We start from the raw sequence: 25640 nt of genomic DNA, 5'->3' as shown, positions 1-25640 counted from the left end.
ATCGACCACTACCAGATCAACTTTCGTATTTATTAAACGAGATTTCGACCACATATTAGCAACGAAGGGATTGTGACTTCAGAATCTTTTCTGCCTTCCTGTTCAGCTGAGGACATCACTCTGCCTTCCTGTTCAGCTGAGGACATTGCTCTGCCTTCCTGTTCAGGTGAGGACGTTGCTCTGTTTTCCTGCACTGCCGAGGACGTCGCTCTGCCTTCCTGCTCGGCTGTGGACGTCGCTCTGCCTTCCTGCTCGGCTGAGGTCATCGCTCTGCCTTCCTGCTCGGCTGAGGTCGTCTCTCTGCCATCCTGCTTCACTGAGGACGTCGCCCTGCCTCCATGTTCCGCTGAAGACGTCGTTCCTCTTCCTTGCTGCGCGCAGTATGTCACTCCCCCTTCCTGCTCCACGGAGGACATCGTTCCCCCCTCATGCTCCACGGAGAGCACCGTTCCTCCCTTGGGCCTCGCGGAGAACCTCGCTCCTCTCCCTGGCCTCGCGGAGAACCTCGCTCCCCCCTTGGGCCTCGCGGAGAACCTCGCTCCTCTCCCTGGCCTCGCGGAGAACCTCGCTCCCCCCTTGGGCCTCGCGGAGAACCTCGCTCCCCCTTGGGCCTTGCGGAGAACCTCGCTCCCGTCTATGGCCTTGCAGAGAACATTGCTGCTTCCCTCTCCTGGGGGGGGGTTCTGTCATGTATCAGGAAACTCTGGACTCCAGTTCCCATCAGCCACTGCACTGCACTACATGTCACATGACCACCTGCACCTGATTCAGGTTCTGTTAACGAGCACTCTTGTGTAAATATAGTCATTGTCTGCACTGTTTCTCTGTCTTTCGTTGTCTTAGAATACCATGTTCCATGTTTCCGTGTTTTGTTTCATGCCACAGTGTTTTGCCTAGTTGTCTTAGTGTCTGTGTTTTGTTGTTTGTTTATTTAATAAACGTTAATATATCTGCGATTGCTTCTGCTTCAACCTCGGTACGTGACAAGCCCCAGTGTCTCTCAGCACACGTACAGGCTTCTTTACCTCATTAGGACCCAAGGACACATATCCTGAATAAACGAAAGGTTCAAATTCTGGCTCAATTCGACAAAGACCTTCAGAAAAGTTCTGTGAAGCCGCGGCTGCATTAAACTTTTTAACCTCGGGTTGTTGCCTCGCTTGCTTTCGCTTTAGTACTGGGCAATTTGCAATGATGTGACACGGCTCGTGACAATAAAAACAGTCATAAGACCCAGCTGAGGGTTTAGAAAAGGTACGGGTTTTACCCACAGGCTTCGATGAACATACTGACGCATCATTCCGAGACAAAGAAGGACTGAACACAACTTTATGAGTCAAAACAAACTCATCTGCGAAAATAGTATCTTTGGACAGTGTATTAATTCTCTGCTCGTTCAAATGCACCACCAGTGATTCTGGCAAACATGACTTAAATTCCTCTAACAATATCAGTTCCCTAAACTGATCAAAATTCCTCACACCACTAGCTGAACACCATTTATCTCACAACGTGGCTTTCTCACGGGCGAATTCCACATAGGTTTGGTGCAGGGACTTAATTCATTAACAAGTGAAACATCTCATATTGAGTCATAAACATGTGAAACATGTCATTCTATCATATTAAGTCATAAACAAGTGAACTAGATCATATTGAGAGGAAAACAAGTGAAACATCTTATACTGAGTCATAAACATGTGAAACATCCCAGCAAACACAAACGTGCTTCCGACGAAGTGTACGTATTCCAAAGTTTGTACATATATTTTTGCATTAATGATGCCCTCACAGATGTGCTTACCCGTGCCATGGCCACTGACACACCCCCATTCCATGACACGCTGGCTTTTGGACCTGACGCTGATAACAGCTTAGATGATCCTTTTCCTCTTTGGCCTGGAAAACATGATGGCTGTTTTGTCCAAAAACTATTTGAAATGTTGACTCGTCTGACCACAAAACACGATTCCACTGTGCTACTGTCCATCTCAGATGAGACCGAGCCCAGAGAAGTTGGCGGTGCTTATGGACAATGTTAATGTATGGCTTCTGCTTTGCACAGTAAAGCCTTAACTTGCATCTGTGGATGCAGTAGTGAATGGTGCTGACTGACAAAGCTTTACCAAAGTATTCCCGAGCCCATGTCAGGATATCTATTACAGACTCATGATGGTTTTTAAGACAATGACGTCTGAGGGATCGGAGATCTCGCACATTCAGAAGTGGTTTTCGGCCTTGCCCTTTATGCACCAAGATTTGACCGGATTCCTTCAATCTTTTAATTATATTGTGCACTGTAGAAGGTGAAATGTCCAGAATCCCACCGATTTGTCTTTGGGGAATGTTGTTCTCAAAGTTTTGGATTATTCTTTTGGCAGATTGGCGAGCCTCAACCCATCCTTGCACTTGAAGGACTAGACCTTTTTTGAAGCCTCTTTATATATTATGATTAGACGATTGCCTCACCTGTTTCACATCACCTTCTTATTTCAACTTGTCACATCACTATTAGTCCTAAATTGCCCCTGTCCCAACTTATTTGGAAGGCGTTGCATGCATCAATTTCAAAATGAATGTTTACCTTCAAAAAACTATGCAGTTGATTAGATAAAACAACAAACCCCTTGTCTTTATACGTTTTTTGTTTAAATACAAGTCAAAGTACATTTACAAATCACTCCTCTTTGTTTTTATTAGCGTTTTCCATACTGTCCCAACTTTTTTTTTGGAATTGGGGTTGTATAACAGTGCTGTTGTATTATCCATCCATCTTCTACCGCTTACTCCTTCTTCAGGGTTACAGGGAACCTGGAGCCTATCCCAGGAAGCATCGGGCACAAGGCGGGGTACACCCTGGACAGGGTGCCAGTCCATCGCAGCTGTTGAGTTATACCTAAATAAAAAAATTGTGTTGTTATTAAACAAAGAAAAATGTATAATCATTGATATGGTGACACTTTCTGTAAGGAGACATTTATTTAACAATTATGGAAGGAGTCTCAGATGGCAGGGCTTTGTAACGGTCAGTAAATTGTCAGGACAGTGCTTTCCAGTGGACATCTGACATTTCACGTTTGTGGACATCTGACTATCACTCCCATATGTGGTTCCTCCCCAAAAGTTGGAAGCACAATCTTGTCTGGAATGTCTTTGTATGCTGTAGCATTACAATTTCCCTTCACTGGAACTGTTCCAGCATGATAATACCCCTGTGCACAAAGCAAGCTCTATGAAGACATGGTTTCCAAGGTTGGTGTCTAAGAACTCGAGTGTCCTGCAAAGAATCCTGATCTCAACCCCACTGAACACTTTTGGGATGAACTGGAATGCTGACATGCCCCAGGCCTCCTCGCCTGACATCACTGCCTGATCTCACTAATGCTCTTGTGGCTGAATGATCACAAATCCCCACATCCACACTCCTAAAATCTAGTGGAAAGCCTTCCCAGAAGTGTGGAGGTTATTATTACAGCAAAGAGGGGAAGATAAAATGAGATGGAAATGAGATATTCAAAAAGCACATATGAGTGTGATGTCAGGTGTACGTACAGTCATCGAAAGAATAAGAACTGTTACACTGATTACAATGAAGTCTAAGCAACAGCAGAGTTTAGACTAACCTGACCCGCTGCACTAGTTCTGGCTAATTGTAAATCTGGATTAGCATAATCCTCTTTCTTTTGGTTGTTTCAGGGAGCAGGGTGTAGTTAATAATAAGTAATATTTGTAGCTATATTCATGAATTGTTCCTGTCCATTGTAACATCTTTGGTTCTCTTGTCAGGTTCTTAGCTTTGGTATACTGGGAGAACCGCTGAGCCAGTTGAGACACACCATAATAATGCCCCATGGAGCCAAGAAGGAGGATGAAGAGGCGGACGAGGAAGACCATGTTGATGATGATGATGATGACGACAATGAAAACGATAATCCGCTAAGAAATAATATGGGTAGGAATACCACCTTAAGGCACCAGTGATCCGCCACAACGACAGCAGAGAAACGCCGCAGCTTGAGCCGGGCTCACACTGTGACCTCGAGAGTCACCACAGAGGCACCGTTATCAGATACGTGTCATATATCTAGGAGGTAACTCTGGACTTCAGTTCCCATCAGCCACTGCATTGTACCACATCACATTACCACCTGCACCTGAATCACGTTTCTGTTAATGAGCACACTTATATAGCCATTGTTTGCCCTGCTTCTCTGTCTTATGTTTGTCTTAGACTACCGTGTTCCATGGTACTGTGTTTTGTTTCTTGCCACAGTATTTTGCAATGTTGTCTTTGTTTTGTTGTTTGTTTGTTTAATAAAACATTGTATATCTGCGATTGCTTCCGAATCTACCTTGAAACGTGACAGAACGTAAGACCTTCAAAGGAAGCAGCAGATCACCATGAAGTACATGGGCGTCACTGTGCCACCTATGTTAGCGGAGTACTACGCTATGCTATGCCAACAGGAGGAGGAGTACCAAGCTGGGCTATGTAAGCAGCAGGTTGCCAGGAAGTACCTAGGCTTAAATCTACCACCTATGTTCACGGAGGACTACGCCACGCCACGCCAACAGGAGGAGGAGTCCGGGTACAAGTGGGAGTCTGTGGTCGGGGCTAGTACCATCTCCTACCCTCCCTCCCCTATAATGGATCTAGTTCAGCAAACGGAGTCAGCGGAGAACGAAAGTCAGCTTCCCTGCTTGTCTGAAGACGCCGCTTAGCTTTTCAGGTCAGATGAGGACGATGCTCAGTCACCTGGGTTGGCTGAAGACGTTGCTCCATGTCCTGACATACCGAAATGCTCCCCTCTGTTCGCCAACCCCGCGCACAACGCTGCTGTGCTTGCCGGTTCAGCTGAGGACGTTGCTCTGCCTTCCTGATCAGCTGAGGATGTCGCTCTGCCTTCCTGCTCAGCCGAGGAAGTCGCTCTGCCTACCTGCTTGGCTGAGGACCTCACTCCGCTTTCCTGCTCGGCTGAGGACGTCGCTCTGTCTTCCTGCTCGGCTGAGGAAATCGCTATGCCTTCCTGCTCGGCTGAGGACATCGCTATGCCTTCCTGCTTGGCTGAGGAAGTCGCTCGACTGAAGACCTCGCTCCGCTTTCCTGCTCGGCTGAGGACATCGCTCTACCTTCCTGCTCGGCTGAGGTCGTCGCTCTACCTTCCTGCTCGGCTGAGGTCGTTGCTCTGCCTTCCTGCTCGGCTGAGGTCATCGCTCTGCCATCCTGCTTTGCTGAGGACGTCGCTCTGCCTCCGTGTTTTGCTGAAGATGTCGTTCCTCTTCTTTGCTGCACACCGTATGTCACTACCCCTTCCTACTCCACGGAAGACATCGTTCCCCCCTCATGCTCCGCGGAGAGCATCGTTCCTCCCTTTTGCCTCGCGGAGAACCTCACTCCTCTCGCTGGCCTTGCGGAGAACCTCGCTCCCCTCTATGGCCTCGCGGAAATCTTGGAGCTTCCCTTGGGCCTCGCAGAGAACATCGCTCCCCTCTCCTGTCCTGCGGTGGAAGTTGTCCCACTGTCCTGCAACGCAGACATCGCTCTGAGCTCCAGCTCAGCTGAAGACATTGTTCTGCTTTCCGGTTCCGCTGAGTACATCGCTCTGCTTTCCTGTTCTGATGAGGATGTCGCTCTGCTTTCTTGCTCCGCTGAGTACGACGCTCTGTTTGCCTGCTCCGATGAGGACGTCGCTCTGTTTTCCTGCTCTGCTGAGTACGCCGTTCTGTTTGCCTGCTCCGATGAGGACGTCGCTCTGTTTTCCTGCTCCGATGAGGACGTCACTCTGCTTTCCTGCTCCGCTGAGGACGTCGCTCTGCTTTTCAGTTCTACTGAGGGCATTTTGCTCAAGGGGCCAGGACCACCAGATGGAGGGAGTGCATTTTTGGGTGCTCAGGGAGAAGCGCCCTGGGGGTGTTTCTGTCATATATCAAGGAGGTAACTCTGGACTTCAGTTCCCATCAGCCACTGCACTGTACTACATGTCACATGACCACCTGCACCTGAATCACATTTCTGTTAATGAGCAAACTTACATATAGCCAGTGTTTGCACTGCTTCTCTGTCTTACGTTTGTCTTAGACTACCGTGTTCCATGTTACCATGTTTTGTTTGTTTGTTTGTTTGTTTGTTTGTTTGTTTAATAAAACGTTGCATATCTGCGATTGCTTCTGAATCTACCTTGAATCGTGATAATACTGAATGAACTTCACTTGTGTGTGTACATATGTTGTAGGGGTGTAATGCAGTGCCATTATCTGTATCTGTTTAGGGCTCAAAATAATAGTATCTGTGTTTGTATTTAGAGAAGTGGGTGTGGTCTAGAATGTTTTTTTTTTTTAATGTTAACTAGAAACACTGGAAAACACTGAAATACAAAGTTGCTTTATGTAACAAAAAAAAAAAAGAAGCAATTTTTCATCCACAAATGATACCATTATGTTCTGCAAATAGCAATTTGCAGATCAGCACTTTATGCAACTCCTGAACCAGTAGGTGGAAATTGGCAGTTGACCAAATGTGGGAGAAAATGGGGACAGAAAAATGTGAAAATTTACCAGGATGAGAACGCATAATGCAACTTATAAAATCAACAATCCCATACAAACAACAAGCTGTTTGGAAAAATTGCACCAAACTGCACCAAAGAAGATTACAGTGCCTGAACTTTGCAAAGCTTCTTTGGTGATACAATGGAATTGTGTGGTCTGGTAGATGAGACCAAAGGTTAGCTTTATGGCCAAGCATACCGTCATCATAGTGGATCATTGATGCTTTGAGGTTTTGTTTTTTTTGCATGTAGTAATCCAGGGGTTGTTGTAAAGGTTAATTCCACTAAAAATCAGGATCATTTAATTCAAGTTCTGCCTCTGCAAGCGCAGAAAGCATTTAGTGTTTAAAAACATTTTATGTTTGAAAATAAATCATTGCGTGAGTTATAGGTAGTGCAGTGGCACGATGGATAGGATTGCCACCATGTCACCCATAGTGCTGTGTTACTCATGTTATATATTAATTTCACTCACCTAATGTTTCAAAAGGCACAACACAACGAAACTTGATATGGATGGACTACACCAGAAGAAGACCATACTAGGTTCCACTCTTGCCAAAAAACAGGACTCTAAGGCTACAAATTACACAGACTCATCGAAACTGTACAGTTGATATATATAGTTTATATACAGTAGATATAAAAAGTCTACACATGCCTGTTAAATGTGAAAAAAATGAAACCAAAATAAATCATGTCAGATCTTTTCCCACTTTTAATGTGATATAGCAACCAACAAAAAAAATATCAGTTGAAAAACAAATAGAAATGTTTCAGGAAAAAATGGAAAAGAAAATAATGTACAATAACCTGGTTGCATGAGTGTGTACACCCTTTCATTTTGGCATGTGACTGAGCTCAGACTTAACCAATTATATTCAAACTCATGTTCAAAGTCATACAGCTGTCATCAGTGAAGTGATTCTGATTAACCCCAAATCAAGATCAGCTGTTTCTGTAGGACTTTCTTGACATCTTCTTGGTTTCAACCAAATGCTGAAGCCATGGTCCTCAAAGATCTTACAAAGCATGTACAGGATCTCACTGCTGAAAGATACCAATCAGGAGAGGGGGCACAAAAGAGTTTCCAAAACATTAGATGTGCCATTGAACACTGCGAAGGTCATCATCAACAAGTGGAGAAAATGGGACACCGCAGTGACATCACCAAGAACAGCACGTACTTCCAAATTAGATGAAAGTACAAGAAGAAAACTTATAAAGAGGCTACCAAGAGACCTACAGCAACACTGAAGGAGCTGCAAAAATATCTAGCAAGTATTGGCCACTCCCTGCATTTGACAACAATCTCTCATATTCTTCAAATGTATGGGCTATTAGGTAGAGTGGCTAGATGGAAGCTTTCTCACAAAAAACAAACAAACAAACAAACATACAAGCCTGCCTAAATCACCCCAAACCATGTGGAAAAATGTGTTATGGTCTGATAAGACCAAGGTTGAACTTTTTGGCCATAATTCTGAAAGATGTGTTTGCTACAAACACAAGACTTCTTATCACCCAAAGAACAACACACCCACAGTGACGCATGGTGGTGGCAGCATCATGTTATGGTGCTGCTTCTCTTTCACTGGGACTGGGGCTCTAGTCAAGATAGAGAGAATCATTGATAGCTCAAAATACCTATCTATTTTGGCACAAAACCTGCAGGCCTCTGTCAAACAGCTGAAGATGACGAAAAATGTCACCTTCCAGCACGATAACAACCCAAAGCACAAATCCAAGTCAACAAAAGACTTGTAATCTGACAGATCTGGAGCACTTTTGTAAGAAAGAGTGGAATAAAATTTCTGAATCAAGATGGTATGATCTTATCCAGAAAACACCACCGAATGATGTATTGCAAGCAAAAGGCTCTTTAATAAAGTGTTAGTTAAGCCGTGTATACACGTATGCATCCAGTTTATTGTATTATTGAGTTTCTTTCTTTTTTTTTTAACTTCTTTTTATTCCATTTTATCAAGTGCAGCCATACAGTACAATTAGTAATTCAGTGATACAGCACAGTTATACATGTCTTACAGGGCAGTCCATGGTTTCCAATATCCTCTCAGTGTCCACACATATTTCCCGCTCATGGGACAAAATGGTAAGTAAGGGGTTACAACCACCAATACAGTAAATAGATAAAAATAAATAAATAAATCAAAAAAGAACAAAATAGAGGCACAGTAATAATGAATAAATAATAGTAATGCGTGAATAACATCAAGATGGCATTCAGATTTAAATAACAAAGAAAATCTACTCCGACTCCTACAACAAATCACATGAGAAAATATGAGATGATCGGGGACCATTTAATTGAAAATATTTCTGTTTTTAGTTGTAATTTTGCAGGTATATTTTCCATGTAATAAACCTCCTTCACCTTTTCCCTCCATTGTGATATTGTGGGGGGTTGCGGCTTCAGCCAGGAGACCGTAATCATCTTCTTAGCTATTAAGAGTAAGACTCTCAGTAAGAATATCATATTATTGTTCTCCACCTCCTCTGGAAGTAATCCCAATAAATACCAAGATGGTTCTAAAGGCAGTTCTATATGTAAACATTTTTAAATTTCATTTTGTATGCTTTGCCAATATTCTGTTAATTTTGGACAGTCCCAGAATATGCGTGTATGGTCTCCCACTAGGTCGCAGCCCCTCCAACATTGATCTGATCTGTCCCCAAATTTTGAAGTAATAAGGCGAGTTCTGAAAAATCTCATCTTGAATTTCCATTCAAATTCCCTCCAAATCGGGCTGTTTGTTATTTTGTGTCCCTCTTCGCAAGATAGTGCCCTTTTTTCATCTGGAATGATGGTATTCATCTCCATTTCCCATTTTTCCTTAATGTCCAAACCGTCATCCTTTCGTTCTTCTTGTATGATCTTATATATGTGTGATATGATCGACCTTAAACGAGGGGGAAAAAAGCTCAATTACGAGGCACTGTTTATCTCGACTTAATTTCTTTTTTACATCACAAAACCTTGCACTCTCAGCAAGGCTGTGTAGACCTTCAATATCCACTGTATACTTAGCAATTTACTATTTAACGTTTTTTAAGACCAGAGCTTTTTTTTTTTTTTTTAAATGTGGCACACATAATTTCTCAAACGACAGAAGACAAATCATCTATCTAATAAATCATAGAATTAGACAAGCTGCTTATCAGTCACATAGCCTTCCTAAGATACTCCCCTAGTTGTCCATTAGGGGGAGACAATGCACACCATACAGGTGGACAAATACCTGTAAAGTCAGTACGCTGCAGGGGAGAAAAACAAAGTGGGAGATTTGTACAGAATTACATTCAGCAACAACAAAAAAAACTTTTTATTTAGTCATTGCAAAGAAAAGAGCAGCATAGGAGCATACCAAATGTAAAATTAGTGACCGAGTTGAAGTAAACTCGAAGAAGAGAAGACAGGAGAGAGCTGTACCCCACCCACTTTGTCTCATATGTGGTCGGTAGACATGTCAGTCACTAACCCGGCTCTCCCCCAGCCCGGCTCTCCCTCAGCTGACCTGGATTTGCAGTTGTTCGGCTTGCAGTACAGCGGACTCACAACCGCACCATACAGACTGCGAGTCAAATAAACAGTCGTTTTCAGGATTATTTCCGCACACAGCACTTCACATTCTGGGAAAACGCAAAGAAACAAAGTGCGCTGTGGAGTAGTCTGAAGAGAGAGAGAGAAAGAGAGAGAGAGGAAAAGCAACACGTATCCGGTGGGATTGGGCTCCTGAGTGGGTGAGAGAGAGAGAGAGAGAGAGAGAGAGAGAGAGTTACTCAGTAGAAGAGATTTGTTCGCTTTGCTGCACGAAGCCTCGCGTTTGTCCTGGGAATTATGAGGAACCTTTGGATGATATTGACCCTCTGCTTGACGGTCTTTCTTTCTGGGGAAAGGGTGAGTTTACCTTTTTTTTTTTTAATTATTTTTTAAATTTCATTTTTTTTTAACCTTTCTTCCTTTTTTTCCCCCTTTCTTACATTCTTGTTAACTGGTGAAAAAACTCTTCCTAAGCAACCTTTACCTTCCATGTTGGTCTAGACAGCAATCCCCAAACCCCTGCAAAATTAAGCTTAGTTCCTCTAGAGCTGGTTTCAGAAAGGTGCTCCACAGTAGCTGGTCATTCCAGGAAACTACCCTGTCTGCCCTGACTATTCTCAACCCAACTCACCGCAGAGCTTCAGTTCAAACCCTGAAACTCCTTTTAAAGTTCATGAGCGCTTTCAAAGGTTAGAATGAAAAGTAGCCCATGGGAATGGGTCAGTCTGTTGATCTAATAAGAGTCAGTCGAAACCAAACAAGACATCTTCATGGAGCTTGCATGATGTTTTCAGAGCTGTTTGTACACGCTTTGGTAGGGTTAACAAGTGGCTGAGTTTGATTCGCATGTCTGATTATTAAATGATCAGCAAACACTGATTAATAATGTTCATTTGTAACTAATAAACCTTTATTAGATTTGGCAGATTGCTTCAGTCTCAAATGACTCACACTGCTACTCATCTACGCCAGTTATAACAAGGACTGTGACTCTTCTGTTGATTTATTTTACGCAGTGTTTTAGAAGAGATTCTGAAAGACGTATCGTTTCTTTTCTTCAGCTGGTTGTATGTGTATAATATAAATACAGGCGCATCTAAGAAAATTTGAATATCGTGGAAAAGTTCATTTTTTCCCCCCCGTAATTTAATTCAAAAAGTGGGACTTTCATATATTGTAGATTCAATACACATCAAGTTAAATATTTCAAGTCTTTTTTATTTTATTTTATTTTTTTTAATCTTCATGATTACGGCTTTCAGCTCATGGAAATCAAAAATCCAGTATTTCAAAATATTAGAATAAAGAATTTATAATACAGAAATGTCGACCTTCTGAAAAGTATGTTAATTTATGCACTGATACTCGGTCAGGGTTTTAATCCTTTTGCAGGAATTACTGCATCAATGCGGCGTGGCATGGAGGCGATCAGCCTGTGGCACTGCTGAGGTGTTCTGGAAGCCCAGGTTGCTTTGATAGCGGCCTTCAGCTCGTCTGTATTGTTGGGTCTGGTGTCTCTCATAGATTCTCTATGGGGTTCGGGTCAGGCGAGGGACAATCAAGCACAGTAGCACCATGGTCAGTAGACCAGTTACTAGTAGTTTTGGCACTGTGGGCAAATGTCAAGTCCTGCTGGAAAAGGAAATCATCATCTCCATAAAGCTCGTCAGCAGATGGAAGCATGAAGTTCTCTAAAATCTCCTGGTAAACGCTGATTTCCGAACGAAATGCAACATTTACTTTCATCTGAAAAGAGGACCACTGAGCAACGGTGTTTTTAGTAAAAAGGTGTTTTGAGTTAATTAGCTGATTAGAGCTCTTCTCAGGTTGACATTGCTGTATTTGATACAGACATTGCTGTATCATATTTATTCTAATATGTTTGAGGTAATGGATTTTTCCAGTATCTCATGTTCTGTACCTGGACAGCATGCCAACACCTCACAGGGCACAATCGCGCACACATTCACACACTACGGACAATTTGGAAATGCCAGTCAGCTTACAGGGCATGTCTTTGGACTGGGGGAGGAAACCGGGGTACCTGGAGGAAACCCCTGAAGCACAGGGAGAAAATACAAACTCCAAGCACACATGGCGGCGGTGGGAATCGAACCTCCAACCCCAGAGGTGCGATGCAAACATGCTATTGAATAACGTAGTACATCGTATCAACAAACATTGAGCATTTGGTCACAGCCATGAAGAGATTGCCCAGGAATGGATGTTTGAACCTGTGTAAGAGAAATACTTTTAATATACTTTTAAAAACTAGTTTGATGCTGCAGGATCATTTTAACAAGGTACTAGACAATGCAAGAAACCTTCCAATAATAATAAAGTAGTCTACATTCTCATGTGCACTATCATTAATCTTTATTATAATAAACACAATAAAAACTAAGGAATGCCGTATTAAAACCTGCATGAACGCTATAGTGTACTTTTTTGGCACTGCGCCTTCACATGGCAAGGCATGTTCACAGCATTCAAAAGTACAGACCTAAAACAACTTTCAAATTTAAGTAACGTTAAAGAAGACTTGGCCTTAATATGGTTAAATTGTAGCCATGTTACTTGACTTGCAGATGCATTACTAGCTAGATAATGTTTAACATTAAAAATCTATGATAACTAAACTTTTAGTTACCTAACTCTCCAGATGTGGCACTGGTTCAAAATAAATCTTTCCATTCCTGTCCATTTTGCTCTCTTTCTCTTTGCCTTGTTATTGCTTTTGTGCTCCACTTCTATCCTTGTATGTCTGCAGAGGCAGTTCTATACTAAGCTGGATTGATTTCTTTTTTTTTTTTGTTGCATTCAGACGATTGATGTTGGACTTTGTACGTATTGTTCATTTGAAAACATCTTCGCATAAGAGCATTGTTTTGACAGCTTCATGACAAAATAAGATTGAATCATTTCAAAAGGATCTGTAGGCTTTAGAAAAGTAGCCAGCCCCGATGGCAAGTAGAACAGCTGCACCACGGTAATTACGCCATTGAATTCTCCATGTTTTAGTCCCTGAAGTCACAGCATATGCATACAGGTTACATGTTGGACAGGCCTTGCATCCTTTAATACTAATTTAACCGTACTGGGATAGTGAATCAAATGAAATTGAAAAATAACCATGTTTTAGCCAGTCCTGCATGCACACAGTGGAAGGGTAATTGCACAGGAACACGATTTTTTGCTGCTGTTTTTGGTCCTTACACCAACGCATTAGATTTGAGGAAAAAAACCCACAACAATTCCTTGGATCTTACGCTGTGGATTCTGAGTTTTAAACTAACGTTATGTGCACTTTTTATATGTAAGGAATAAAACATGCCCGGGCATGCAGCTATAGGAAAATAAGCAAAGGTGATGTGGTGTGATGGTGTTTTATTCCTCTTGTACAACAACAATTTGCCGACAAGTACAAATTTTGTTAATCAAAGAAAGACATTTACTTTTATAACTGTGGTTTGGTACTTCAATAACTGTCTGGTTTGGTACTTCTGTAACTGTCTGGTTTGGTACTTCTGTAACTGTCTGGTTTGGTACTTCTGTAACTGTCTGGTTTGGTACTTCTGTAACTGTCTGGTTTGGTACTTTTGTAACTGTCTGGTTTGGTACTTCTGTAACTGTCTGGTTCGATACTTCTGTAACTGTTTGGTTTGGCACTTCTGTAATTGTCTGGTTTGATACTTCTGTAACTGTCTGGTTTGGTACTTTTGTAACTGTTTGGTACTTCTGTAACTGTTTGGTTTGGTACTTCTGTAACTGTTTGGTTTGGTACTTCTGTAATTGTCTGGTTTGGTACTTCTGTAACTGTCTGGTTTGGTACTTTTGTAACTGTCTGGTTTGGTACTTCTGTAACTGTCTGGTTTGGTACTTTTGTAACTGTCTGGTTTGGTACTTCTGTAACTGTCTGGTTTGGTACTTTTGTAACTGGTTTGGTTCAGCTGCTAAATCTGACAGAAGTGGCCCCCTGCCCAACCTCCAAGAACTTTACACCTCCAGAGTGAGAAAAAGGGCTTAGAACATCACTTTGGACCGCTCGCACCCAGCCCACTTTCTCGTTGAACTATTGCCCTCTGGTCAGCGCTACAGCGCACTGAGCAGCAGGGGAAACAGCTTTTTTCCCCTCAGGCAATCTCCCACCTGAACCTTTAAAACTGCCAACAGGGTCTCTTCAGTGTGCATTTAATGCAACAGTAATTTAATCCCTTTAAATAATTATTATATTATACCTCTGTACATTCATTCCACTTTCACTGTACAAACTGTATATAACATACACAGCACATTATATACTTCTATTGGCACATAACTGTACATCTGTAAATAGCACATCTGTGCATACATAATCCTGTCTGTTTTTGCTATGTCTTTAGTACTGTATTATATTTCATTTTATTGCATTATTTATTTATTTTATATATATATATATATATATATGTGTGACGTTCCAATTTTTTTTTTTCTGCACTGGAAGCTCCTGTCACCAAGACACATTCCCTGTGTGTGTGTGTAAACACACTTGGCAATTAAGCTCATTCTGATTCTGATATTTGTATCCATTTGGTGTTTAATGACATAGACAGGTGTAGTGGAACGTCCATAAAACTAGCTAGTTCCCATTATCACTTCTGGTTTTTCTCTGTCTAATAATAAGACATAGATATGCAGATCGTCATGTCAGAGAAAAACCGCAAAACGCTCTTTCCTAAACGCTTTCCCATGTCAGAAAATGCAAAGCTTTACTCCTGACCAATCAAAATCGAGCATTCAACAGCACTTTTGAGTAAATATAAAGTATGGCGCCAAAATTATTCTAACATTTGGCGGTTCAGTTTCTTGGGTAGTTGTGTTACAGATGCATCTTTTTTTCATACACAGATGAACTAACTGAAGGTTGAGTGTTAATTCTGCTTATGTTTTTGTGTCTAGATGTCTGTTGGTACTCTCGGTGCCAGCATATCAGGTCAACATTCAACAAATTGGAGCTGTAGCGGATGTTGGAATGAATGTAGTGGTGAGCTTAGCATTACCAGACAACCTGGGAGACTGTGAAAGAAAAGAGATGTAGATAGCTGCACGGCTTTCATGAGCTGATAAAGAATACAATTAAGGAAGTAGGAATTAGAGGTCGACTGATTGATCGATTTTGCTGATTAATCAGCACCGATAACCGGTTATCGGCTAAAATCCACACAGGTAGTTTTTCCCGGTTGCGTCTGTTGCAGGAGCGGCTGACAAGGGCCCGTTGTCAGTATACAGTAGGAGAGCAGCCTCTAGAGGCGAAATAAAAACGAAAAATCACTGACAAATTTTGTTGTGTTAATTGAAGTGTTTTTTAAGTTCATTTTTGATGGCTCCATTTTTATTTGTTATTTGGAGTATTACGTTTTGGTTCAGTTTGGATGTACATCTTTTATTTACTTTAATATTTATGAATAGTTAAAATTTTATATATAAGTTATAATGATTTATATTTAGATATTTATTTCATTAAAAAAAGTACATTAAATTTTCGTGGAACAGTCAGTACTGTTTATTTTTGTACTAAAGTTTAGCAATATTTTATAAGGATTGTTTTCATTCAGTATCAGTTTAAAAAAAAAACTATCGGTTGATCGTTTGAACGTATTAATAGTATCGGTAAAATCCACTATCGGTCGACCTCTAGTAGGAATAGAGGTTAAGACTAGCATAAAGAAAACAGTTCAGCAACTAGAGTTCCTGATGCAAACTTTTATAAGGATTTATGGATATAGGACATGAAGATGAACCTCTACCAGAGGAAGAGTGATGGAAAGAAAAAAATGAAGAGCACGTTCTCACCTTCTCTGTGAATCATGGTGACATGGTTACATACAGCTGCCAGTGGAACTGACTCACTTATCTTTAGTGATGATATGACTGCTGACAGCAGCAGGATGGATTCTGAGGTGAAAGATTCATAACCGTCCCAACCAGATGTCTCAGAATTTACTGGAATGTGCTTCACCTTGCAACAATTTGAAAAGCGTTGCCAAAGCAACTGTGGGATTTTTTTTCCCCACTTCCAGAGGATTAAACTGAAAGCACAACATCCCTGAAACAAACATAAATCTCGAAATGGCTGTTTTAGAGGAACGACAAAGCAAAAGAGAAGACACCCAGTGTCGGGTGATGCCTGAGACACAAACTATGGTATCGTATGATATCGTATATTTTATCTAATGGTATCCTGATGTGTTCCATTACTTTGGTGCCTTTGAAATAGACCTGTCTAAAAGCTTTCTATATGAGCTGTTCAATTACACGGAAATCTTGGGCATTATTCACTTTTAACTTTCGTAAGGGGTTTTGATTTACAATGACGAAAAAAAAGCTCTATTGCGTATGGGCTATGCAATACCAGTGCTTTGCACAAATTGTGATGTCTCGGTGTCAGCGTGGCAAAACACAGCTTGTACTCTCTGACAGTAGAGACAGTTGTTCAACTCTATTCTGGATTTCTGTAATTCGACTGCAATACTGGCATCACCCCGATGACACCATACATAATCATTCCAGCTGGAAAGAAGAACATGGTTGTGCGCTGAGATCAAGCACTTCATCCTATTTTCTTTTGTGCCAAAATGCACCTAAATATTATAGTACAGTTTTCACAAGTTACATCATATCATTTCCCTAATTTCCCCATTGCATCGTTTTCCTAAAGGATAATGTAAGCTATTTTCATGTATTCACATATGGCTCATTTTTAACGATTAGGTTTCCTTAAAGTTCCCATGAAATCAAAATGGAAGTTTTGTGGCTTTTAGTATGAATATGTTCGCCTTAAGGTTATCTATAAGCTAATGTGCTTCAAAACAATGACAAAATTGGCATTTAGAAGATATACTCATTCAAAATTTCTCTACCACCGATACAGATCAACAATTTTGATGACATCATTCTACACTTCAGCTTCTCATCAGATTTTCTGTCCAATCAAATGCTCTCTAGATTCTGAAGCGTCCCGCCCCCATCATTATAAAAATCACCTTGTCGACTCCAACGCATCGTCATTGCTCAGACTCGTGCCATGGTACTAACTGTGGCTTAGCCCCGGGCTGTGAGGTAAGCTAAATGCTATTGGCTATTTAAAAAGGGGGAGGAGCCACTCTATGTCCCACCCTAACTTCCTGTTTCGGTGGAAATTACTTTGACAACACATTGAATAACGCTGCGTGTTTCAAGGCACTTCACAGGGACTTTAAAAAAGACATGTTGGGAATGATGGTGTCATTGATGCAAAGATTAAATGAATGTTTAACACATGATTCGTCAGCAGCATGATTAGTATTCAGAGGGATGTAGTGGTGCAGAGGTTTGCATCGCTTCCTCACAGCACCAGGGTTTGATCCTGAGCTTGGGTTGCTGTCTGTCTGAAGTTTCATATGTTATTCTTGAGTCTGTGTGGATTTCCTATGGGTACCCTGTTTGGTTTCCTCCAACCTTCCACAGTAGATGGATTGTCTATTGGACTGGCATCCCATTGTAGGTGTATTCTCACGTCACATCCACTGTTCCTGGGATTGGCCCTGGATCCACCATGACACTGACCAGGATAAAGGGATTACTCAAGATAATTGAATGAATGGATGAATTACTCGTTTCTTGCCTTTACCTGTTTGGCTTGCACCAATTTAGAGAAATTCACCTTCACGATGTGTCATAGGTTAATGTTAACTATGATCACATTTAGACCTTCCTGGCTAATACACTCATTAAATGAAAGTTCAGCATTCCTTTTCACAGTGAGTAGTACATGTTTCTATGGCATCCTTGTACAACACACCGATTCATTGTTGTCTGAGCAGAAAGTATTTTATATGGTCAGTCAGGTAATACAATATGAGGAGCAGATGTGTGGGGGGAAAAAAGAAGGCACCAAAGTAAGCTGTGTTTATAGATCACCATTTTATGGTCCAGTACATGTTGTTAAAAGTTAAATTATGGATCTCATTAACTTGGTGCTTCTGTATTATCAGCTGTTGTTGTGTTTGTGTGTAATTTGGCTTAGTTTGCTGGCCTTGTGTTTTAATGGCTCATTATTTTGCATGAGATCACTAATTATGGCAGTCAGCCATTCCAAAATTTGATAACTGGTCCAAGTAAAAGAGTTCTACTTTGTATCATGCACTCTCGTTGAATGATGTTCTGTTATGTGATCTCTATCTACTATCGGTTTGCGTTATCGCCTGCAAAGCAGGTTCGAATCTTGTCTCGGTTTTGGTGACGTGCCACAAGACTGGCATCAGCCAGATAGTAATTCCATGCTTCACTGGCATGCTGGTTTGTTCTGTGTCCTGCCATTGATTGGAGCCTCAGTCAGCGTGCCCTATAGCCGTGAAAGCGGCATCAATCTCTCAGTGAAAGCTGGCGTCGCACATTGATTCTCTATGCTGGCACTGTGTTGACATTGCAATTAAAGTGGCCTGTCTGAAAACCAGGCAAATCTGTGTTGATCACAGTTGATTCCTTTTGTTGAAACCACTTTTTGCCTCCTGACAAAAAAGAAGGCACTAAAGTAGTAGTAGGGGTTTTTTTTAATTAATAATTTTTTTTACTATTAGCGATACTCTTTCCAGCTTAAAATAACCAAAACGGACAATCTGTTAAATTGACATTAACATTTATTAAATACAAAAAATACAGTATTTAAGTAACACTTAAGTAACACTTAAATACTCCCAATATCAATCAGCTCGATCTAACATTTGGAAATGGTGGGTAAGTTTTCTTCTTTCCTACTCAAATCACCATCCATCCATCTTCTTATCCTTCATTCAGGATCACAGGGAAACCTGGAGCTTATCCCAGAGAGCATCGGGCACAAGGAGGGGTACACCCTGGACAGGGTGCCAGTCCATTGCAGGGCACAATCACATACACACTCACACACCCATTCATACACTACGAACGTGCTAACCACTAAGCCACCGTGCATATTTTCCAAAATACTCCCAAATTCCCCAATTTTAATGACCCTAAAATGAAAAAAAGACAATTTGTCTGAGTTAAATTTTGGTGCTGCTTTAGTAATGTATGCTGCTAGCTATGAATGTGTGTGTTTTTTTGTTTTGTTTTGTTTTTAAATATTCATTACCTTATAGTTTCATCCAAGGGCATAAACAAGAAGCAAGCTAAATGAATATAATTTATAACGTATAAAAGCTTCAGTTTTTGCATCTTTAATTGAATTGTTTGCCTTGAATTTACATTTTGTTGCATCAGTAATTTTCCGGCTCGTTCGTCTTCGAAGTTCTCCTTTTGCGGAAAATGTTTTGTTTGGGTTCTTCTGCAAAGAAAGGATTTCCACCCAAAACAGGTCTGCTGTGTTTTATTGTAAGTGGGGATTCCTCAGAAAGTCACTCTCCTGCTTTCAAAATGGAGATTTATGTGAGGTCATGGCCTACCTTGCCATCTGAAGCCGACCTCTAATAGCCAATCGTTATGCCTTTTTCCTAAGGCAGTGGAGTGAACTGCTAATTGTTTTGTCTTACGTGCTCGTTTCAGCGTGTTGCAAATTGTCACGGCTGAGTGAAACTCATTTCGCAGCTCAGATTAACGACAGAGATGTGGGTTTGCTACAGGAAGCGTCGGAATAGCAGAGGACCATGATTTCCAGTGAAGCACAATTTCTCATGGAATCAGTTTGGTCAATTTTGTGATGGATTCTTATTTTCTCTCTTGGGGATGCGCTTCCTGTTTTGTGTGCATATGTGTTTTAGAGATGAAGAGACAAAACTGAGGTATTCACACTGATTTCTCACACTTCAGACACTCTTGGCTCTTCAGAAGCTCTTGGCTGTGGGCAAAAGCTTGTACACGCAGTCTAGTGCACTCCAAAAAAGAAATCCTGTAGCTTTGGTAACATGACAAACTGTGGTGTTTGTTTTGTATGTTTGTTTTTTTTTTTCTTCTTCTTTTTCTTCTAAATATTGTAAGTGATAACAGGAACTAACTTGTCTCTCAGACTTTGCACAAGCTTGCACAAATGTAACCTAATTGGTTTTGAGTAAGAGTGATGAAAAAACCATTTTGGACAATTACTTTCCTATAATAGCACGTCCTGTCGTGTTCTCTTCCTTATGCTACGTCCACATTAATACGGATCGGTCTGAAAACCGCATTTTCATTTTAAAACGTTCTCCTACGATCTACACTGGCATTTTCAAACGTTTTGAATCCAACGAATCGATTAATCGAAGAAATAATCGACAGATTAATCGATTATCAAACGAATCGTTAGTTGCAGCCCTATATCCAATTTAATGTGGATTGTAGCCTTACTTAACATTAAAACTATATTTGTAGCACATGAGAGTGGCATTTCTTTATTTGTTGTCAGTAACGATGCTTTCAAACTGAGTAAATTTAGCAGTCTTGCCACTATCATACATTACGGTTTGGTTTATTTGACTAGTATGAGAGCTTCAGTAAGAAAAAATAAATAAAAAAAGGACCATCTCCAGATAAAAACACGGGAGTTTGACTTCCCTGCAATCCTGGACGGGGTATTTATGGCAAACTGCACATGGGAATATCAGCTCATTTAACTGGAAGAAATAATTAGTGCTGAGGTTCCAAGCTAAGGATCATAGGTTGTGAGTTCAAACACCGGAGCCTTTAATAAACGAGTCCCTTATCTCTGAACTGCTCAGTTGCTTTGAATAAATGTGTCTGCCAAATGAGCAGATGTAAATGTAATAAGCCTGCATGGGCTGCCACAGACACAGGTCATGTCTCCTTTTTGTAGAATAAACACCTGTATTTCATCCTAGGATTGATGAAGTTGTAATTGTGCCACCTTGAAAAAGTGTCTGCAAAAGAAAATGTGAATACGGGGTAAATTCAAAGTAACGAAACATGCCAGTGTATTAGAGATCAGATGGAAAGCAGCTAAAGTGACATGGCAGCCAGTCAGGTGTCTGTTCGGTCACATGGCAGCGCAGAAACCCAGTGATCCTTTCTGGCATGTTGAGCTTCTCCATAGTGTCATGTGTCCACTAGGTGAAAGAGGAATGAAGGAAGATTGCGTGCATGGACTAGAATTCCAACTCCCAGATCGGTAGTGCTGTCACACATGAGAGGAGAACCCTACTATCAGAAACAGGATAGTACTGACTTTGATTGTTTAATAGAAAATTGAAATCATCATATTTTTTTTTTTATTTGAATTGTTGATAAATAAAACAGAACTATTGCAAAGAGCAAATACTTACATACGTTACAGCTAGTGTAGTGCCTTTCCTCTGCTTTGTCTTTTTTATCGTCTTTTATCATTTCCATCATGGTGCTTATACACTGAAATCAGTTGTTCGAAGCCACCCGTAGAGTCTGTCAGCTCAGTCACGTCGTCCTTAATGGCCTCCACAGGCCAGGCTCTCAGGACCATGAAGGGACTCTTGCTCTCTCTTGTTTTGCCATCAGCCACGCACTTCCAAGCCCTGGCTGATTCTCTCCCCGCAGTGCTATTATTACTCTGGCTGAAGTTGCTCCCATGAACACTGACATTATTCTTATATATTTACTGGGAAAAAAAAAATGTTGACAGGTGCAATACTTATTTCCCCCACTGTACTGTAAGTGTCTGGACTTCTCTAGAAATTTTATTTTGATCCAGTTCTAATTTGTCACACTTTTATGCTTTTCATTTGGCTCACCCTCGTATAAATAAATTATAGAATTTTATAGAGCATGGATATTCAACGAAAATTTGTATAAGGTCCAGTTACATATAAATTACTCACACAAAGGAAGCAAATAAGCACCTAACATGACTTTCTGAAGATCATAGTCACCTTTTATTGCTAACTAAACTATTAGTTATTTGTTCATGGCTATGTGGCCATGATTTGTTTTGCACAAACTAGAGCTACAGACTCTGAACAAACGAGACATCCATTTTGAGCTCGAAGTGGAGAATAAACGCGTACTTCTGTCATTCAGTTTTTGCCGTATCGCCACGTTATCGCTTCCCTTATCGTTCCCTTCAGGATTTTGCGATCGCTGAAATTAACGTAAAATCAAGCAAACTCGCATTATTCAGAGGCGCTTACAATTTTTCAAAATGGCTGCAGATTTTCTGCAGATTTAGGCCAAGACGCGTAATGCGGCGTCATCACAACGCGCATTCAGCCAAAGCTCTCTTCGGTTCATGTGTGTTGAACACGAGTACAGCTAAAAGGTCTCATTTACCAACAAACATCGCGGTGAAAGACCGTGCACAACAATTTCATGCAAATGCAAATTTGCATCGCAAATTTTGAAACAAGCTGCAGCAAAATCAAGCATTTTTGGCTTGATTTCGGAACAATCACAAAAAAAAAGCGCTGCCAAATCCTGTACGGACAGAAATACTGATTCTGCTACAGTATTTCTAAAGCACTTGGTTCAATCCCCTGAAATACTTGGCTGAAACTGCATCCAGACCGTTCCTCTGCGAGTTGATGACAACTGGGATAGACAGTGAGGTTGTCAGATCAGATCTCAGACACTAAACATGTTCCTGTACAAGCTCCTCTCATTTCCTTTTGCTTTTACCTCTGGCATGCCTTAACACAACAAACGGAAGGCTCCTTCAGAGCATTATGTTTGTATAAAACAGTAGTTAAACTCGGGGGGGGGGGGGAGGTGTGGAGGGAGTACAGCCCTTTTTAAACATTCTGTTTTCTGTATACAAGACACAGGTCAGAGATCTGCGCTCCTCACCGTGAGGGCTCTGAGCTATTTGGTGAGAAACAACAGGACACACTCGTGTGTTAATGTAGTCATGATGCGAAACGGTTCAGCCTACAGAATGGCGACAAATGCCGAGACATGCTTCCTGGCCGAGTTGCTTGTGTATTTGAGATACCGTATGTGGATCAGAGAAATGCATGGCTCAGACATTTTGAGTTTTGCCGCACTGCTCGAAACGTATTAGAATGATGAAATGATTTAAACCTCGACTAATCTGGAATGATTACCGCCTGCATTTAATTGGACTCTGACACCATTCTGTCTACATAACATCCCAAACGCACGCTGCAATTTCTTTGCCGACTTTGTCATGGTCTCGCCAAGGCATTAAGCCGAGTTCCCGTAATTGTGAATGCCCCAATGAGTTTTTAAAATGTGCAGTACTTTCAAACTTCATATGTTGGCACCAATGTGTCACCATGTGGTCAGAGAACTTTTCTTTTGTGTGTGTGGGGAGGAAAAACCCAAAAAACGCCACGGTACATTTAGCACATCTACAATCAGTCATAATTACGAGCGCTCTTTATTATCTCTCAAACACGCCTTATTGAAATCTCCACTGTGCTTTGCGGAGCAGAAGAATGCACATTAGTGCAATTTCTATTCTTTCCAGCTTTATGATCTGGCTACATTGCTAGAGCAGAGTCGGGTTAGGCCGAATGCACGTGTGTGCCGGTTGTTGAATACTTACATTTACATTTATTCATTCAGCAGACGCTTTTATCCGAAGCGACTTACAAATGAGGAAATACAAGCAAAACGATATATCAAGCGAGAACAATACAAGTAGTGCTACCCATACAAGATCTATTAATTGAGTTCTAGAGAAGCAAAGTACGCAGAGTAGAGGTGTAAGAGCCAGAGTAGGTTTTTTTTGAAGATAGTGACAGATTCTGTGGTCCGGATTGAGGTTGGAAGTTCATAACACCACTGAGGGACAGTTAGTGTGAAGGTTCTGGAAAGGGACCTTGAGCCACGCTGAGTAGGCACTACTAAACGTCGGTTGTTAACCGATCGCAGATTGCGTGAGGGAATGTAAGCCATCAGGCGAGAGTTGAGGTAGGAGGGTGCTGTTCCAGACAAGGTCTTGTATGTGAGCATCAAGGCCTTGAATTTGATATGGGCGGCTACAGGAAGCCAGTGGAGGGAGATGAAGTGGGGTGTGACGTGGGCTCTTTTGGGCTGGTTGAAGACGAGGCGTGCTGCTGCATTCTGAATCATCTGAAGGGGTTTGATGGAACTGGATGGGAGGCCTGAGAGCAGTGTGTTACGATAGTCCAATTTTGATATGACAAGAGCCTGGACTAGTAGCTGTGTAGCCTGTTCGGTGAGATAGGGTCTGATTTTCTTGATGGAAATGCTTGCTGTATTTAACGAGCGTAAGATTTATTTCATCCTTCAAATCTATGTTCATTAGAAATAGAATTGGGGTTCATGTGATTAGAAGGTATACAGTTGTGTTTCATGGAACACGCGCATATCTTATCATCCCAAATCTCAACGGATAAGAAATTCTATGATCCCTATTGAGGATAAATAAATACCCCTATAACATTAGTTTCTCAAACTTCAAGTCGAGAAGCATACAGATGGCACACCTAAATCCATTTTCCGTACTGCTTATTCAGTTCAATTTCAATTAAATTTTATTTGTATAGCGCGTTTAAGAATGGATGTTGTCTCAAAGCAGCTTTACAGAAATATATAAACACAGGATACATATTTTAAGTGTGTGACTTTATCCCTATTGAGTGAGCCGGCGGTGAGGAAAAACTCCCTAAGATGATGTGAGGAAGAAACCTTAAGAGGAACCAGACTCAGAAGGGAACCCGTCCACCGTTCACTAAAGGAGACCTGAGTGCAAAACTGCATGTGGTAATTGCAGTCGTAAGTCCATCGCAGCACCTGTAGTCCCAGCAACCACAGCGAGAATGTCCATGAGGATTTGAGGTCCAAAACCATTTCCATGGTACTTCAAGCAGTACCATCCTAAGCAATCTCCAGGCTGTAGCCTCCAGTTGATGAGAGGTCCATCCTGATGCCCTACCTCTGGCAGGTCCGGAGTGCAGAAAAGGTCAGGATCACTGGCATCTCCATAAAATCATGTGTGGCTCGACAGAAAGAGAGAGGGATGTATACTTATACTATGCAGGGTCGTTGGGAGCCTGAAGCCTACCCCAGGACACCCTGAACAGGGTGCCAAATCATCGCAGGGCACAGTCTCACACACCCATTCACCCACTACGGACAGTTTGGAAATGCCAATCAGCCTACAACGCATGTCTTTAACCTTGGGGAGGAAACACTGGGAGAACATGCAAACTCTGTACACACAGGACGGAGGCGGGATTTGAAACCCCAAGCCTGGAGGAGTGAGGCAAACGTGCTAACCACTAAGCCACTGTGCCCCCCTATAGATGGCATCTGTAAATGTTTTTTTGCTGTAAAGTAGCGTAAAGTGGAGCGCTTGTCTAGTTTGTCGAGGGAGAAAAAAAACAAAACAATTTTCTCTTTTGCAGAATTTAGAATACTGAAAGTTGCTGTGAAGCATCGATTTCTAGAGCTCTGGTGGCAGACACCATGTCCAATGCGTTTAAACCGTGACTACCTAATCAAACTGCGAGAGGGTACATGTCACCTAAAAAGAGGGTTGAGACAGCAAGGGGAATTGTTCACAGAAGATTGGACAGAAGGGGGTGATTTCGTTCATCTTTAATAACTTAACAGCCTCCAAACACCAGGTGTAGTTTATTTTATTTATT

The 25640-nt window shown here is 41.5% G+C and overlaps 1 protein-coding gene across 1 annotated transcript in view; it reads left to right on the top strand.

Annotated features, from left to right (window-relative positions):
* Positions 1 to 10100: 10100 nt before the first annotated feature.
* Positions 10101 to 25640, top strand: part of sdc2 (syndecan 2) — a 43210-nt gene continuing 27670 nt past the window's right edge. The window contains exon 1 of the mRNA XM_053612640.1: positions 10101 to 10467. Coding sequence (XP_053468615.1) covers positions 10408 to 10467 — 60 coding nt within the window. The 5' untranslated portion in view covers positions 10101 to 10407. The remainder of the gene's footprint in view (positions 10468 to 25640) is intronic.

Source organism: Ictalurus furcatus, chromosome 24, assembly GCF_023375685.1.
Source record: "Ictalurus furcatus strain D&B chromosome 24, Billie_1.0, whole genome shotgun sequence".
Taxonomy (NCBI): Eukaryota; Metazoa; Chordata; class Actinopteri; order Siluriformes; family Ictaluridae; genus Ictalurus; species Ictalurus furcatus.
This window is presented reverse-complemented; position numbering and strand designations above follow the sequence as displayed.